Genomic DNA, 13673 nt, shown 5'->3' with positions numbered 1-13673 from the left:
CCCCTCAAAGCAGGCCAAGATACCCAAAAGCCCCCTCACCTGGAGGGCTAGTCCATCTCCTCTTTTGGGGTTTCGAGGCCCCAGCTGTTTATTCTGCTTCATCCTGTCCTGGCATTTGGTGCCACACTGTACACAAGACAGCTTAATTGGGCAGCCCAAGCTCCTGGAGCCTCAGAACCTCAAGAGTACAGTCCCAGGTTGCTAATTGCTGCTCATCTCACCATGGTAACAAACACCAGGGCTCTTCTAGCCCAGCAGCACCTTCAGTGACATTTTCTCATCCTTTCAAATCCTCCTTTGCTCTGGCCATGACTTTAATCCATGGCATAAATTCAATATGTCCAGAGGTGCAAGTCTGATTGATGCCCAACTGATGAATCCTACCTATACCCCTTACTCTACCTATGCTACCTAACCATTAACCTCTGCAAAGGCATCAAGTTTTCATCAGCTGCTTTTTGCCTTTGGCATGATGGGCTTAGGACTTTTGCCTAGATAGTCCCAGGTAAACTGAGGTGGAACTATTGGAGGGAGGTGCAATATTAGGCTGAGTAAGTGCTCAATGAACAGCAGGATTTTAGCCTCGGTGTGAGGACATGCTCTCTGCTGAGGACAAGGGGCTAAGGCTGGGGGCTAAGAGCCACTTCCAACAAGTCCCCTCACTGAATGTGGCTGGCCTGCAATGACAGCCTGGGAGCTATGAAATAAGGTGCAGAAGGATCCCAGAGAATCATGAGGAACTGTGAGAATCAGCCCCGAGATTCTTTTTACTTCAGTAATTATCACCTGGATAACTCCCCAAGGACTGGAAGGCACAAAGTCTGGGAGTCAGACATTGCCTCTAAATGAATTCAAACAAATACCCATTCACCAGCCTAGTGTAGTCCATTGACCAGCAGCATTCAAAGTCCAGGGTGCACCCTAGACTTTCTGAATCAGAAAAATTCAGAGGTTGGGCCTGGCAATCACAGACTTAACAACTCCTCCTGGGGATGCTGGAGTTTGAGGACCAGTGCACTGGACCATAAGTTCCATATCTAAAGGGTCAACAAGGTATTCCCACACTGTGCTTGAATGAATGAATCACATACTTTCAACCAACCACCCTTACACTCTAGCCAGGCCCTCCCCCACCCCCCTTCCTCATCTGACCTGCAAAAGCAAACGGACACCAGACTGTTATAGAGAAATACTGATTTTAATTAAACAGAAGGTAAACTCTAGACGTCCGTCATCTTTCGGCCTAAAAATTAGCAAAAACTGTTGAAACAAGGCACGGTTTTTCCCCCATACTTGTTACATCGTGGCTCCAGTTACAAAAAAAAAAAAAAACTTTAATGAAAATGTTAAACATAAAAATAGAACCTTGAGACTTTAAAAAAAAGTGTATAAAAAGCCCCACAAAACTTGTCAGATGTTGTTACAAAATAGCACCAGTAAGAAGAGTAAAAGGTGTTAAAAACCATTCTGACAGCATTTCTGAAATGCAGCTTGTCTGAACTCCCATTCCCACTAAAAAACGATTTATCGTGGAATAAAAAAGAATTTTAAAATCTGGAGAGGGAGGGAGGATTGAGCTTTTATTGCAGTTTCCCAGCTGCCATCTCTAAGATGAGGGAGGAGGTGTGGGAAATGTGCTTCTGCCCCTGGCTTGCTTCCCTGCCTCTGAGTCTAGAAAAGGGTGAGGAATTAGGGTGATATACTTCTAACCTGGGGACCTGTGCCTGGAGGCATTGGGGGGTCTTTATCTACGCTCCCTCCGTCACACCCCTCGCATAAGGAAGAGGGAGATACAGAGGAGCCATACTCCTACAGAGCATATGGCAGCTTATATCATATAACTCAGCACACCCCTTCCTGAGCTTCCTGGAGGGCTCTATTGCAGTCACCGGGAGGGATTCAGCTAAGGGAGGTCCCTGCCCTTGGGGTTGTGGGAAAAAATAGCCCTGAATGCAATGATGATGTCATCCCTGCTGAAATCACCATCATTGTGGAAAATATTCTAATTGGCCCCCAACAGCAGACTCCAGCCCTTGTACTGAGGCAAGGGAAATGTGCTGGGTTAAAAATTCAAGAAAGACATATACATCATTTCCTCTTCTGCTAGCCCTACAAAAAACATACCCTGGGCCCTTAAAAATGTCTCTTAGCTACACATCTACCACTGTACACACTTGCAAATGTGGAGCAGCAGATATTTAAAATAGGGAAGTTTTGTATTAACTGTCTTGGATGATTTTTCAGCATTAACCTGAGTATTAGAGAGCTGTCAGCACTGTGGTTTTGGTTATCTTAGCCATAGTTTCTCTGAGTGGTAAATCCAGGAGGGGGAAAAAAAGCTATTTTACTACCTACTTCAAGTTTTAAAGTTTAAGGAGAAGAAAAATGAGCACCGTGTTTAGCTGCTCCGAGCAGCCAGGACAGAATTGTGCACAAGGAGGCAGCACCTCGGGGACCCCTGCAAGAGACAGGTGGCTCTGCTCCTACTGAGCAGGAGAGAACTGAGGTACATAGGACGACCCGCATAGCTGAGCTGAGGAAGGGCAGAGAGCCTAGGGGTGCATTGAGCAATTGCATCTCCTGGGTCTTGGCTCTGCCACTGGTCCCAGAGCCCCAGCACCTGGGTTTAACTATTCACATGCAAAGTAGTCCTTCAGGGGGGCGAAGAGGTGTCGGATCACAGGCACACTCCAGGACCTCCCAAGCAGCTTCTGGCGGGCACCTCGGCCCATGTTGGACACATCTGTGTAGTGTACAGGAAAGCCGAAGATCCTGGGGGGCACCAGGGTAAAAAGACAGTGAGTCAAAAGCGACGTTCTGGAAGGCTTGGAGCCTCTGTGAAATCCTCACCTATGACAAGAGGTCCCACACTTCCTGCCCCTGACCTTCCCTAGTCCCATCCCTCAATCAGGAAACCTAGGCCTTCAAATGAGCACTTTCTTAAGCCACAGAAGGTCCAGGTCCATGGGTTGCTCATGAATGACTGCCATGAGGGCACAGCTGGTACATGGGGGCACCTGTTTTAAGCTTCCCTAGAACGAGAACTATGCTACTGGCACATAGTTGGTGCTCAGGTGACCTTTCTTAAATGAAGGAATGAATGAATGCCAAGACAGCCAGCAAACAGATTTGTTTCTGTCTTCAAAACAAAATTAAGATCACTCTCAAAAGAGACTAGGGTTTGAATTATCACAGACTCGGGTGACTTTAAATACAACTCAGCATCCTGAGTTTTCTTCCCCTCTTCAAACCCAATTGATGGATTAAGAATCATGCTGGACTCCAGGCAGATGGCACCAAATATCCCAAGAGTCTTCTCTGCAAGATTCTATGAGGCCTGGAAAGAGACTACAGATATGCTGAGCCTCAAGATTACCCAAGTTTACAATCCAATACAAAGACACAGTGGCAAAGATACAACACCTCAAGCCTGTGTCTTGCTTTGCCTTGGCATCTTCGTAACGATAGCCAACAGCACCAACTGTAGTATCACAGTTCCAGCCCAGCACATCATGCATGGGTCTCAAAATACAGAATAATCCACAGTATGAATAGATTGGGCAAGGTTACCCACCAGTTTTTCTTTCTACTAATCAGAAGTTACTTTCATATCAAGAAAACTATTGTTAATGTCAAAGAAGAAATAATATCAGTTGTAGAACAGAAAGGTTTAGAATGAAAATGCTCTGTAAAAAGCCTTCAAATGCTTTTTACAGGAAGTACAGACAACCAATATTTTTAAATGCTATGAGGACAATACATAGCCTAAAACTATATTCCTAGCAAATAACTTTTAAAAAGAAAATAAATCATAACTTTAAAAATGGTAAGAAAAATAAAAATTTAAAAATAGTAAGGAAAACAAACAGGAAAGAAAAAATAGAACTGAAGCCCAAAAGATGGTCCTTTGCATCAAAATAGACAAATTTGCCAAATAAAAGGAGGATAGACCATGACTAAGTAGGGATCATGCTAAAGAAGAAGTTGGCAGAAGAAGGGCATGTTTGTAGTTTTCTTTAGCTGGTTCACCACACATCCTAGTGTCACAGCATGTTGGGACAAGCAGACATCAGGGCAGTCCAGCCAGATGTGGCCATCTAATGACCTCATGTCTCACCTTCCTCACCACCACCCCCTACGCCATTTCTGCCAGGAAATATGACTGAGTGAAAATTATCTAAAAAGTATTGCTGCCATCCTGGCTGAGGTAGGAAGGAGAGCAATTGAGGATTAAATTGAAGAACTAAGACAAGTGCCTGCCCATTTGTGCTGCTGGCCTGAAGCCGATGTTCTTCCCTTTTCTCTTTTTGTCTGCACCGCTTCCCTCTCCAAGTGCAGCCTTGCTCACCTTTCGAGCTCAGTGCACCACAAAACATCTTCTTTGCCATTCATGACAACAGGGAAAAGTTGGTTTTTCCCCTGTCTGATCGAGTTCGACTTGGTGGTTATTGTCTGTACTTTCTTTAACTGGAGAACAAAATGGACATCATGGAGTGAGCATAGAATGAAGGGTTCTGGGTGGAGTAAGGGCTCGAAAGCACCTAGGAGAGAGGGAGGAGAGAGAGAGCAGACATGGACAGAGGGTGGCAGAAGGAATGAGAAGAGTTGAAGAGACAAGAACATTTTGTGCTTCCCACAAATGCCAAGAAGTTAACAGGAAGGACCAGTCTCAGAATGAGATAACAAAAAGTAACCACAAGTGAAATCACATGGGGGCTAAAAAGACACCAGAGTTACTGATCAAGCAAGATTAAGTAAAAACCACCCAGATACAGAGAATGGCTAAAAATAGAGTTTAGACAAATGGATCACTGCTTGATGCAAACATTGAAAATTAGGTTTATGGAGATAAATATCTATGATTTAACAGAGAATTTTTTGGCAAAAGCATTAAATACTCCTTTCTTATGGAGAAGGTCAGCTGAAATTCTCTACATTATCAAGCATTAACATTGGAAAGCCTCGTTGCCTTTTCTCATAATGACTATTATCAAAAGACTCCTACCCTCTGTACTTGAAGATTGGACAGAACAATTACGTGGGGAAAGAGGCCCAGCACCAGGAATTCATGTGAGGGGAAAAGCAGGAACCAAGTAGACACCAAGGTCATCTCCCAAGTCCCCACTTGGAGGTCACCAAGTGCATTTTACAGAGGGTCACAGCATAGGTCATTTGTGCACATGTCTTACCTTTGCTGTCCTATTGTATTCCAAGCAGTCTTGAAGCTCGAGTTTATCATTCTTTGATGCTATCACCGGCCTGGGAACAGCCAAAACCCATTACTTTCTACCGCCTGTAGAGGGTCATTGGCTAGGCACCTCACAGGTGGGAGTGAGGTGTGCCCTGGCAGTGAACTTGCTACATAACCAAAATAACCCTGGCATGAGCACAAGTCTGCATGCCAAAGCCAGGGATGGACTAGTTTTTAAAGGGGACAGACCACAACAGCCTGGAGGTAAAGTTCCCCCTTCCTGACTTTCACAACTGGTCAAAGGCAGCCACCAACCAATGCTGCTGAAAACTCTGGACAGGGAATCAGGAGACTCCTCAAGTACCAGCCCCACTGCTCACTGGCTAAGTGACTGTGAGCAAGTCACCAGCCTTTGGACTTAGTATCTATACTAAAGTGAGGAACTTAAATCTTTATAGTCTATTTGATACAACCAGCACACCCACTATTTGGTGGCCCACTGCTAGGGATGCAGCCTACAGGGGCTTTAAAGTAGTGGATTTTTTTTGGAGATAGTCTCACTCTATTGCCCAGGCTAGAGTGCTGTGGCTTCAGCCTAGATCACAGCAACCTCAAACTCCTCCCTCTCCCAAGTAGCTGGGACTACAGACACCTGCCCCGTTGCCCTGCTAGTTCATTTATTTTAATAGAGAAGGGGATCCCTCCCACCTCAGTCTCCCAGAGTGCTAGGATTACCAGCATTAGCTACCATGCCCAGGCAGTACTGGGTATTTTCATTAGAAAGGACAGGAATTGGTTCACAAAACCTGCATTTTTTAATAGCTTTTTTAAATTGCCTTATTAACTTTCACCCTTGAAATCTATTTTGCAAATGCAGAGAGGCAAAGAGAGAGGCCTAAGGAGGGGAAGGGACAGAACTGAAAGTATTTGAGCAGCTCCAGAGCAGACACCAGTGGAAGAGGCCTGAATACAGAGCTGATGACAGTAAACCCCGGGTTTAGGCATGTCAAGGCCAAATAGAACTCAGATGTGAGAATGAAAATAGTGCCCACAAGAGGGGCTAGGAACCACACAAAATATTTCCCTAGACTGTTGGCTTTCCTTGGCCTCACATGCCAGATTTCAAATGCCACCCCATCTAGCACCATCCCAACTGCCTCTATGGACCCAAGGGAGTGGAGGAACCAGGGGGGAATAAAAGACAGCATAGGCCTGCTTTGTGCTGATACTAAGATTAAGATTCAAAACAAAACAGATGATTTCGGACACTGTCCTCTGGCAGATACTTGACACACTGACCCTGAGCCTCTATAGCTCAGTCCCAGCCCTGTGCCTCAGTCTTCCTACTAAGCCACAGGATTGCTGTGCTGCAGATCCCAGATGCTACTACCCATGTGTCCAGCCATCTCACTTGTCTCCCCATTTCTGCCCTTGTCTGTCTTTAGTCTATTCTCCACCCAGAAGCTACCATAAACCTGAGACACTAGTCATCTCATCTGCTTAAACCCCCTGTAATTTCCCATGCCAAACAGAAGTGGTATCACATGTAAGGCCCATGTTATTTGGCCCAATGCCTACAGTTCTCCATCCTTCTCTCACAGCCTCTCCAACCTCCCTTAACCAATTTCCTTCAGCATGGAGTGTGCTCTAATAACTGTACAGATCCATTTCTTCACTTAGGACCCTGTTGGAATGAGAACCCTTCCCAATCAACCCTTCCCCAGTGGCCCCCCTCGAGCAATGAACCACAAATCATTAACTGTTTTCTACACTATTAACATGTCGACCCCATGAGAACCAAAAATGGTATTAATGTGCCACTAAAATGGCATCACTATAACAGGGCCCTGCAGATTGAGCTCAAATGTTGAGTGGATAAGACCATTTAATTCCAAAGTAATAGCCAAATAAAAATGCAGGCTAGCCAGTGGAAATCCTCAGTTATCCCAGAACCCTCTTACCTCTGTTCATACTTTGGTAACTGCCAGAAAGTTATTATGTTTCCAACATTTCCTTTTAAAGGAGAATGTTTTAAGCTTATTTCATTTGTAAGTCTGGGATGTCATAGCACCATCATATTTTGCACATAAATTAACAAGGTGCTCTTCTTAAAACCACCTGTATAGGAGATTAATCTTCAGCAAATCCATCTGTCTAAAGAAGACTGAGCTAACTTTGATATGTAATAAAAGATGGGAAATGTTCTTGATTATGAAAATCTGAGAAAAGATAGGGTATAGATACTAGATCTGGCTCCAACATATGGGACTTAAAAGATCAGGCCCATCTCTAGCTTGAGCAAGTCAGAATAGAAATGAAGAGTCCTTCTGAGATTTCCAGGTATTTCCTGCACAACTTAACAGGGATCACCCACAATCTATATGATGGTCCGAGACCCAGGGTGAGGCTGCTTTTCAGCATAGTCAGCTCTTTCTAGAAAGGTCAAACATCAAAGCTGACATCATTAAATATATCACTTGGCTGCTACCTGCCCCACTCAGAGCCCCTTGTTACCTGTTCATCCCAGGAAGGTTGCCCCAGAAATATCGTGCCCTGTGAGCAGCAGATACTTTTATGGCATCAATCATCACTGGATTGCACTGCAAGGAGAGAATGGAGCTGTTAGGATCCCACACTAGAATTCAGGTGTCCATCACGGGGGGCGGGGGTGATCTGTGCATGTGACGTGGACGCCCATGACTATGGAAGACATATGGATTCTCTAAGCCAGGGGACTAAACTTGCCATTAAGAACCTGGCTTGAGGACAGAATGAATGCCTCCATAATGATGAGGATGGGTAAAGAGGTAAGATCACACCTGCAGGTTCTAGGAGAAGGCATCTCTCCTGGAACATGCCAGATTAATAAACACAACATGCAGAGCTGGTCAAAATTTGTGAAGTTAAATTAACCCCCTGGTTGTGAGATTGTAATGTGGGCCATATCAGGCTCCTACCACCCAGCTGCCATGTTTAAAGCATGAGGGGAGTAGCCAGTTATAAAGCCTGAGACAGGACTTAAGCTTTTGGCTTTTGGAGAAAATTAAATGAGTTAAGAGTACAAAATTATTTACTGTGGTGCTTGATGCATATTGAGCAGTGAATAATTATCTTTCCTGTGACACCTAAAACAGTTCTCATAAGAATGAGAAAAAACATCTGTAGAGTTAAAGTCAAATCAAATCTCATGAGTCCTGGACAGAAGCAGAGGATGATTTTATCATTTGCTGCTTCCAGTGGGTTGGGGTGATATTGGAAATCAAGTATGTTCCATGTTCTAAGAGAGAGAACCCACTAAATCCCCCACTATGGGATGGAACCAGGAAATCACTCCCAACATTACCAATACCTATCAACGTATCAACCATTGCCGGCAAGGGTTTCCCTGCTCAGGTTGTCTGCAAATTAGGCCTCTAGGTCCTCACCTCCAAGAACCGAGAGATGTCCCTCTTGTCTCCGACCTTCATGGCTACTACATTCTCAAACATCCAGAAGAATGGTCGGTCATCACCCTCCTTGGGGCGCGAGTAATTCAGCAGGTGGTAGAACTCAAAGAAGAGCCGACCTGTCCCCTCTGCACCCACGAAAGATGACAGAGAAGGGTTCATTCAAAAACATCCAGCCCAATCCGCCATATTCTCTGAGACAAACAGGTTCCTCGTGACCTCCTGGCATAACTGTCAATGCCTAACTTTCTATGTCCACCCCAAGTCCTCTGGGATGACTAAGCAAGGATACAAGCAGCAGCAACAGCAGCAGCACCACCACCACTTTTATTAGCATCTTCCCTCCCTCTATGGACTGAGGACTGCAATGGAGCAGACGGGGAAGCAACATGCCCTGAGGATCCCGGTAAACTGGCCAGAGGCAAACAACTCCTTCTCAGGGCCCTCCACCTGGACCAGCATTATTCAGATGACAAAGGCTCCCTGACGGCCACCAGAAAATAGAGTGCTCACCATACAAGCCTTTCCTAGCAGGATTCACATTTGAGAGATCATTGCATGGGCTTCCACCAATCACCAAGTCAAATGGGCCCCATTCTTCAATCTGAGGAAGAAGAAACAGGCTGAGGAAGGGAAGAAGGTGTGGAAGGGGAAGCAAGGGACGAAAGCCTGGATTCCCAGATAACCTGACATGAAAGACCCACTTCTTGAAACTCGGTTGGTCAACTCCACTTCTGAACCTAAAAAACCTAATGCTCAGGATTCCCTAAAATTATATAACTCTTTTTTTTTTTTTTTTAAGAAGAGTGTTAAGATTACAGGCCCAGCCCTTTTTTTGTTTCTGGAGAGATTCTCACTTGGTCACCCTTGGTAGAGTGCTGTAGCGTCATAGCTCACAGCAATCTCCAACTCTTGGGCTCAAGCAATTTTCTCTCCTCAGCCTCCCAAGTAGTTTGAACTATAGGTGCCCACAACAACGCCCAGCTATTTTTAGAGATAGGAGTCTCTCTCTGGCTCAGGCTGGTCTCAAACCTGTGAGCTCAGGGTAATCCACCTGCCTCGGCCCCTCCAAGCAGAGTGCTAGGGTGCCATTGCACCAAGCTTTTTTTAAAAAATGTAGACAAAGTCTTACTCGGTTGCCCACGCTAGCATTCCCTGGTACCAGCCTAGCTCACAGCAACCTCACAAACTCCTAGATTTAAGTGATCCTCCTGTCTCAGTCTCTGGAATAGCTGGGATATCCGGCTAGTTTTTGTATTTTTAGTAGAAACAAAGTCTCCATCCTGCTTAAGCTGGTCTGGAATTCCCAGAGTACTAAGAATTACACAGGCATGAGCCACTGTGCACAGCCTAAGACTGCAATTTCTAAGCTGTGGGTCTCCCCACCACTACAACTTAACCAGACCACACACAGCTTGTCTCCCTCCATAACAGCCTGGGCCCTGGGGAGGGGGCTGAAGTCGCATTTGGGTGTGTGAGGGGATGGAGAAGTAGAGAGAGCAGGAGGAGGAGATGACCCAAGGTACAGAAGGCTCTCACATTTTTCTTAGTGATGTTTCTCACGTCGTTCACATATTTGATATTCCCCTCATGCTTAACGGTTCCAACAGCAATGGACTCTTCACACACTTCAGAGGCAACATACTTTTCCACCTTTATGCCCAATTCTTTGAGGACCAAGTAGCCTGTGGGGGGCCAGAAGACACACAAAAGCACAGCACAAGTGATCTGAGTGCAGAGCAGCGGCTTTTCAGCGCTTCCTGCTCAGGGAAAATGAGGATATTCCTTATAAGCACATCACAGGGCAGCTTAGAGGACTGAATGGATTAAGTCAGGCAAAGCCCTTCCGGGTGCCCCGCACACTGGTTGTGCTAACTCTATGTACAGAGAGCAGAAGGGAATTGTTACCTAATTGATCTCAAATACATTCATACACGTGGAATGAAAATTGATTTTAAGATACCTGCAGGTAGTAAAAAACAAAATATAACAGCAATGACATACATCCTTGTCAGGTGGGTGGCAAGGTGAATGAAATGAAACACGGAGCCAGTGGTTTTTAAAACAGATACAAACAGGCAACCTTTGTCTTTCCTGACATTGATGTCAGATACCTAGACACTGAGCCCCTTCCTGGGCTGCCCCGCTGTGGTGCCACAGCAAAGCACGCCTTCCAAACTCACCTGTTGCGATTCCATCAAACAGAGACAGAACTCGAATAGGCCGCCTTCGGGCTGCAGGAATCGCAGGGTACAGCTTGGGGGCTTCCTGCCAGGTGAGGAAGGAGGTCAGGGAGGAGACGGAGGTGGCCTGACCATTCTCAGAGGTACTCAAACCCTGGCTGTGGCCACCATAGGAGCTTAACTGGGGACTAGAATTTGTACAGAAGGGCCTTCTGTCCTAAGGCATGAGCCAGAGATGATCACACAGAGACAGATGGTACACATAAAAAGATAGCACCCTAGATAAGAATTACCTCGAGCTTCCCTCTAGAGTAGAAAGTTCATTCCTATTCCCTTCATGCTCAGCTCTGCCTTCACAGAAGGCTACCATCATTTCCACACTGGACCCTGCAAGCCCATGTACTGAGAGGCCAGGAAGAAGGGGAGAAATGCTGGCAGGCCTGATAACTGTACTGGGCTGGGCGGGGGTGGTGGTGGTGTCAATTAGCCAGGTCTCTCAGCCTTGAAGGGCCCCAGAGACTCCTTTGGTATAATCAAGCTTTTCTCCCATTACTCCTGCTATTATTAAGAATTCCCCAGGGTTCACTGCCCCTGGGCTGCTAGAGGCAGGAGCCTGTGGCTTACATATTCATGCCCCATGTCGCTGGTGAAGAAAGCCTGCAGGCGCATGTTCCAGTCCTTCCGGCGCCGCAAGATGCCGTGACAGCGCTGTGGCAGACACATGTAGCAGCTCCAGGGCTCCTGGAGCTTGGCCTCCGCTGCTGTGCCGGGGCCTACCAGCACCTCCAAGCACTCCACGCAGAAGCACCTGTGCCAGAGGCAAGGGAGAAGCAATGATGTCTTTGTCACCAGCAGGTTTCATGTGTTGCCCTTCCCTTAATTCCCCAGGAGATAGGAACCCACTACACATAACCTGCTGGGGGCCTACAAGGCCCTAAATGATATATGCTACACTAACCTCTTTATCAGACACTCACAACCCTTAATTCTACAGGCTCCTCTCACAGAAATGCCACCTGACCACCTCAGTTTCTGTAAACTGGATTTCAAGCCAAGTGGCAAGCTTCCAGGGCAGGAGCCTTCCCTGACACCCTACTGTTCCTTTTACTGGCAAACATACCTATCAAAACCCTTCCCTGGACACCTGTTTTACCTTCTACGTGATGTGACACCCACATGCTGCCTGCCGGACCCCATGCCAGGTGTTCCATTACACACAGTCAGCTGTCTCCAGACCATCGGATTCACACAGTGCAGCATGGCCACTCTAGAGCCCACCCATGCCCTTGCCCTCGCATGGCCCAGTGCTCACCGACAGCAGCTTGTGTTACTGCAGAGCAGCAGCTCGTAGCCCTCACAGCACACGGTGCAGTAAGACTGATAGCCATCGTCGTCGTACATGTAGAACAACTCCAAGAACCGATCCTGGCAGTCAGAAAGAAACACTCATGAAATTGGAAACCAGACACAGCCAGGCCCTGCTGGCTGGCTGGCTGCGGCCCTAGGATGCTGCCGCAGAACAAGCTGCTTGTGGCTTAGTGTCTTTTACGGGGACAACTTTGGTCTGTGTGCTGCTGTCCTCTGCCATGGCAACCCCCACCAGAGGAAAGGTGGGAAGCATGCAAGAGGGCTTCACTGCTCTCAGCACATAAATGCTGGTGTCTACACAATGGATCTTTGTGGCAAGATGTTTGTGGAGGAAGGAAGGTGCAGAATGTCCAGGGCAGGGGGGATGGGGAAGAGGACTTACCCTGCATGTCTTACAGAGCCCCCCCTCAAAGAGAGGGTGGAATGACACGGAGTTCTTCTTGCCACAAGACAGGCAGCTGTCTGTAAGAAACAGAGGGTCATGACTTGTGAGCAACTGAGGCCCTAACAGCAGCTGCTGAAGCCTGGGGTCTCCTGAGTCTTGAGCATTTTCTACAAGCCAGAACTGTGCTAAGGACTCTTCCAACCCCCTTTCCTCCCAATTTGCGCTCCTCTGCGATGTTCCAAAGTTGCTGTCCGCACCTGGGAAAAGTCAAGACCAAGTGCTGCCCCAGTAGAAGATATGAAGCAGAACTCTGACTAGGGGGTCACTCCAGCAGAGAACAGGCTTTGAGGGCCTAGTTTGAAAATTCCAGGACACCAGGGAATTAATCATAATAGGACTTGCTTGCGGCTGCATCCTACTAAGAGCACAGGGGCACAATTTCAGAAGCTAGGTCTTTCAAGTAGTGGTCTTTAACTACCTGCCTCCGTATCACCAGGCCAGGACAGATATATATCACTGACCAGGTGGACAGAACCTTTCAATGCCTAAGAGCAAGCCAGGAAGGAGAAATAGGTAGGTGAGCAAATGGGTAGGGGGATAAAATTGCCAGTGTTTGTTTTCAAGAATACTCTAAACCCAAGCTTTCCCCAGGGTTCTCTGGGTCAGGGCTATCTTTGTTTTCCTACCTGGCATTGAGTAACCACTCAAATATTTGTTGACTAATGGATATCAGGGTGAAGGAAGGAGAATTGATCTTCGCAAACTCTGAATTCCATTAGGTATGTTCTGGGCAAAGGATCAGACCAATTGGCAATCCTCAGCCGGGACGAGTAGACTGGGCTTATCTTGACAATGGCTAAGTGTGCTGACATTCAAGTCAAAGCTAGTTGTAGGCCTTCTTTGAGGGAGGTTTGAGATGCCACCCATCTGGTTTGAGGTATGGTTCTCCCACCCAAAGTACCCCAGGTTCAGTTGACCCTACTTCCTACTCACTTCTTCTAGGGACACAATCAGTCTTAGTGAAAATCAGGCAAGTAGGCTCGGCGCCTATAGCTCAACCGGCTAGGGCGCCAGCCACATACACCTAAGGTGGCGGGTTC

General features: G+C 46.7%; 1 protein-coding gene across 2 annotated transcripts in view; it reads right to left on the bottom strand.

Annotated features, from left to right (window-relative positions):
* Positions 1 to 1182: 1182 nt before the first annotated feature.
* DNMT3B (DNA methyltransferase 3 beta) overlaps positions 1183 to 13673 on the bottom strand; it is a 52922-nt gene continuing 40431 nt past the window's right edge. The window contains exons 12-22 of one of the 2 annotated variants that reach the window (XM_003788091.2): positions 12571 to 12650; positions 12133 to 12245; positions 11445 to 11628; positions 10821 to 10905; positions 10177 to 10322; positions 9151 to 9241; positions 8617 to 8765; positions 7706 to 7791; positions 5190 to 5259; positions 4349 to 4467; positions 1183 to 2772 (exon numbers count right to left, since the gene is read on the bottom strand). In XM_003788091.2, coding sequence (XP_003788139.1) covers positions 2631 to 2772; positions 4349 to 4467; positions 5190 to 5259; positions 7706 to 7791; positions 8617 to 8765; positions 9151 to 9241; positions 10177 to 10322; positions 10821 to 10905; positions 11445 to 11628; positions 12133 to 12245; positions 12571 to 12650 — 1265 coding nt within the window. In that variant the 3' untranslated portion in view covers positions 1183 to 2630. The remainder of the gene's footprint in view (positions 2773 to 4348; positions 4468 to 5189; positions 5260 to 7705; positions 7792 to 8616; positions 8766 to 9150; positions 9242 to 10176; positions 10323 to 10820; positions 10906 to 11444; positions 11629 to 12132; positions 12246 to 12570; positions 12651 to 13673) is intronic. The other variant, XM_023512239.1, reaches the window with a different exon arrangement.

This window comes from Otolemur garnettii, unplaced genomic scaffold, assembly GCF_000181295.1.
Source record: "Otolemur garnettii isolate 467f Iridium unplaced genomic scaffold, OtoGar3 scaffold00025, whole genome shotgun sequence".
Classification (NCBI taxonomy): Eukaryota; Metazoa; Chordata; class Mammalia; order Primates; family Galagidae; genus Otolemur; species Otolemur garnettii.
The sequence above is the reverse complement of the archived record's forward strand: the minus strand, read 5'-3'. Positions and strand labels throughout refer to the sequence as shown.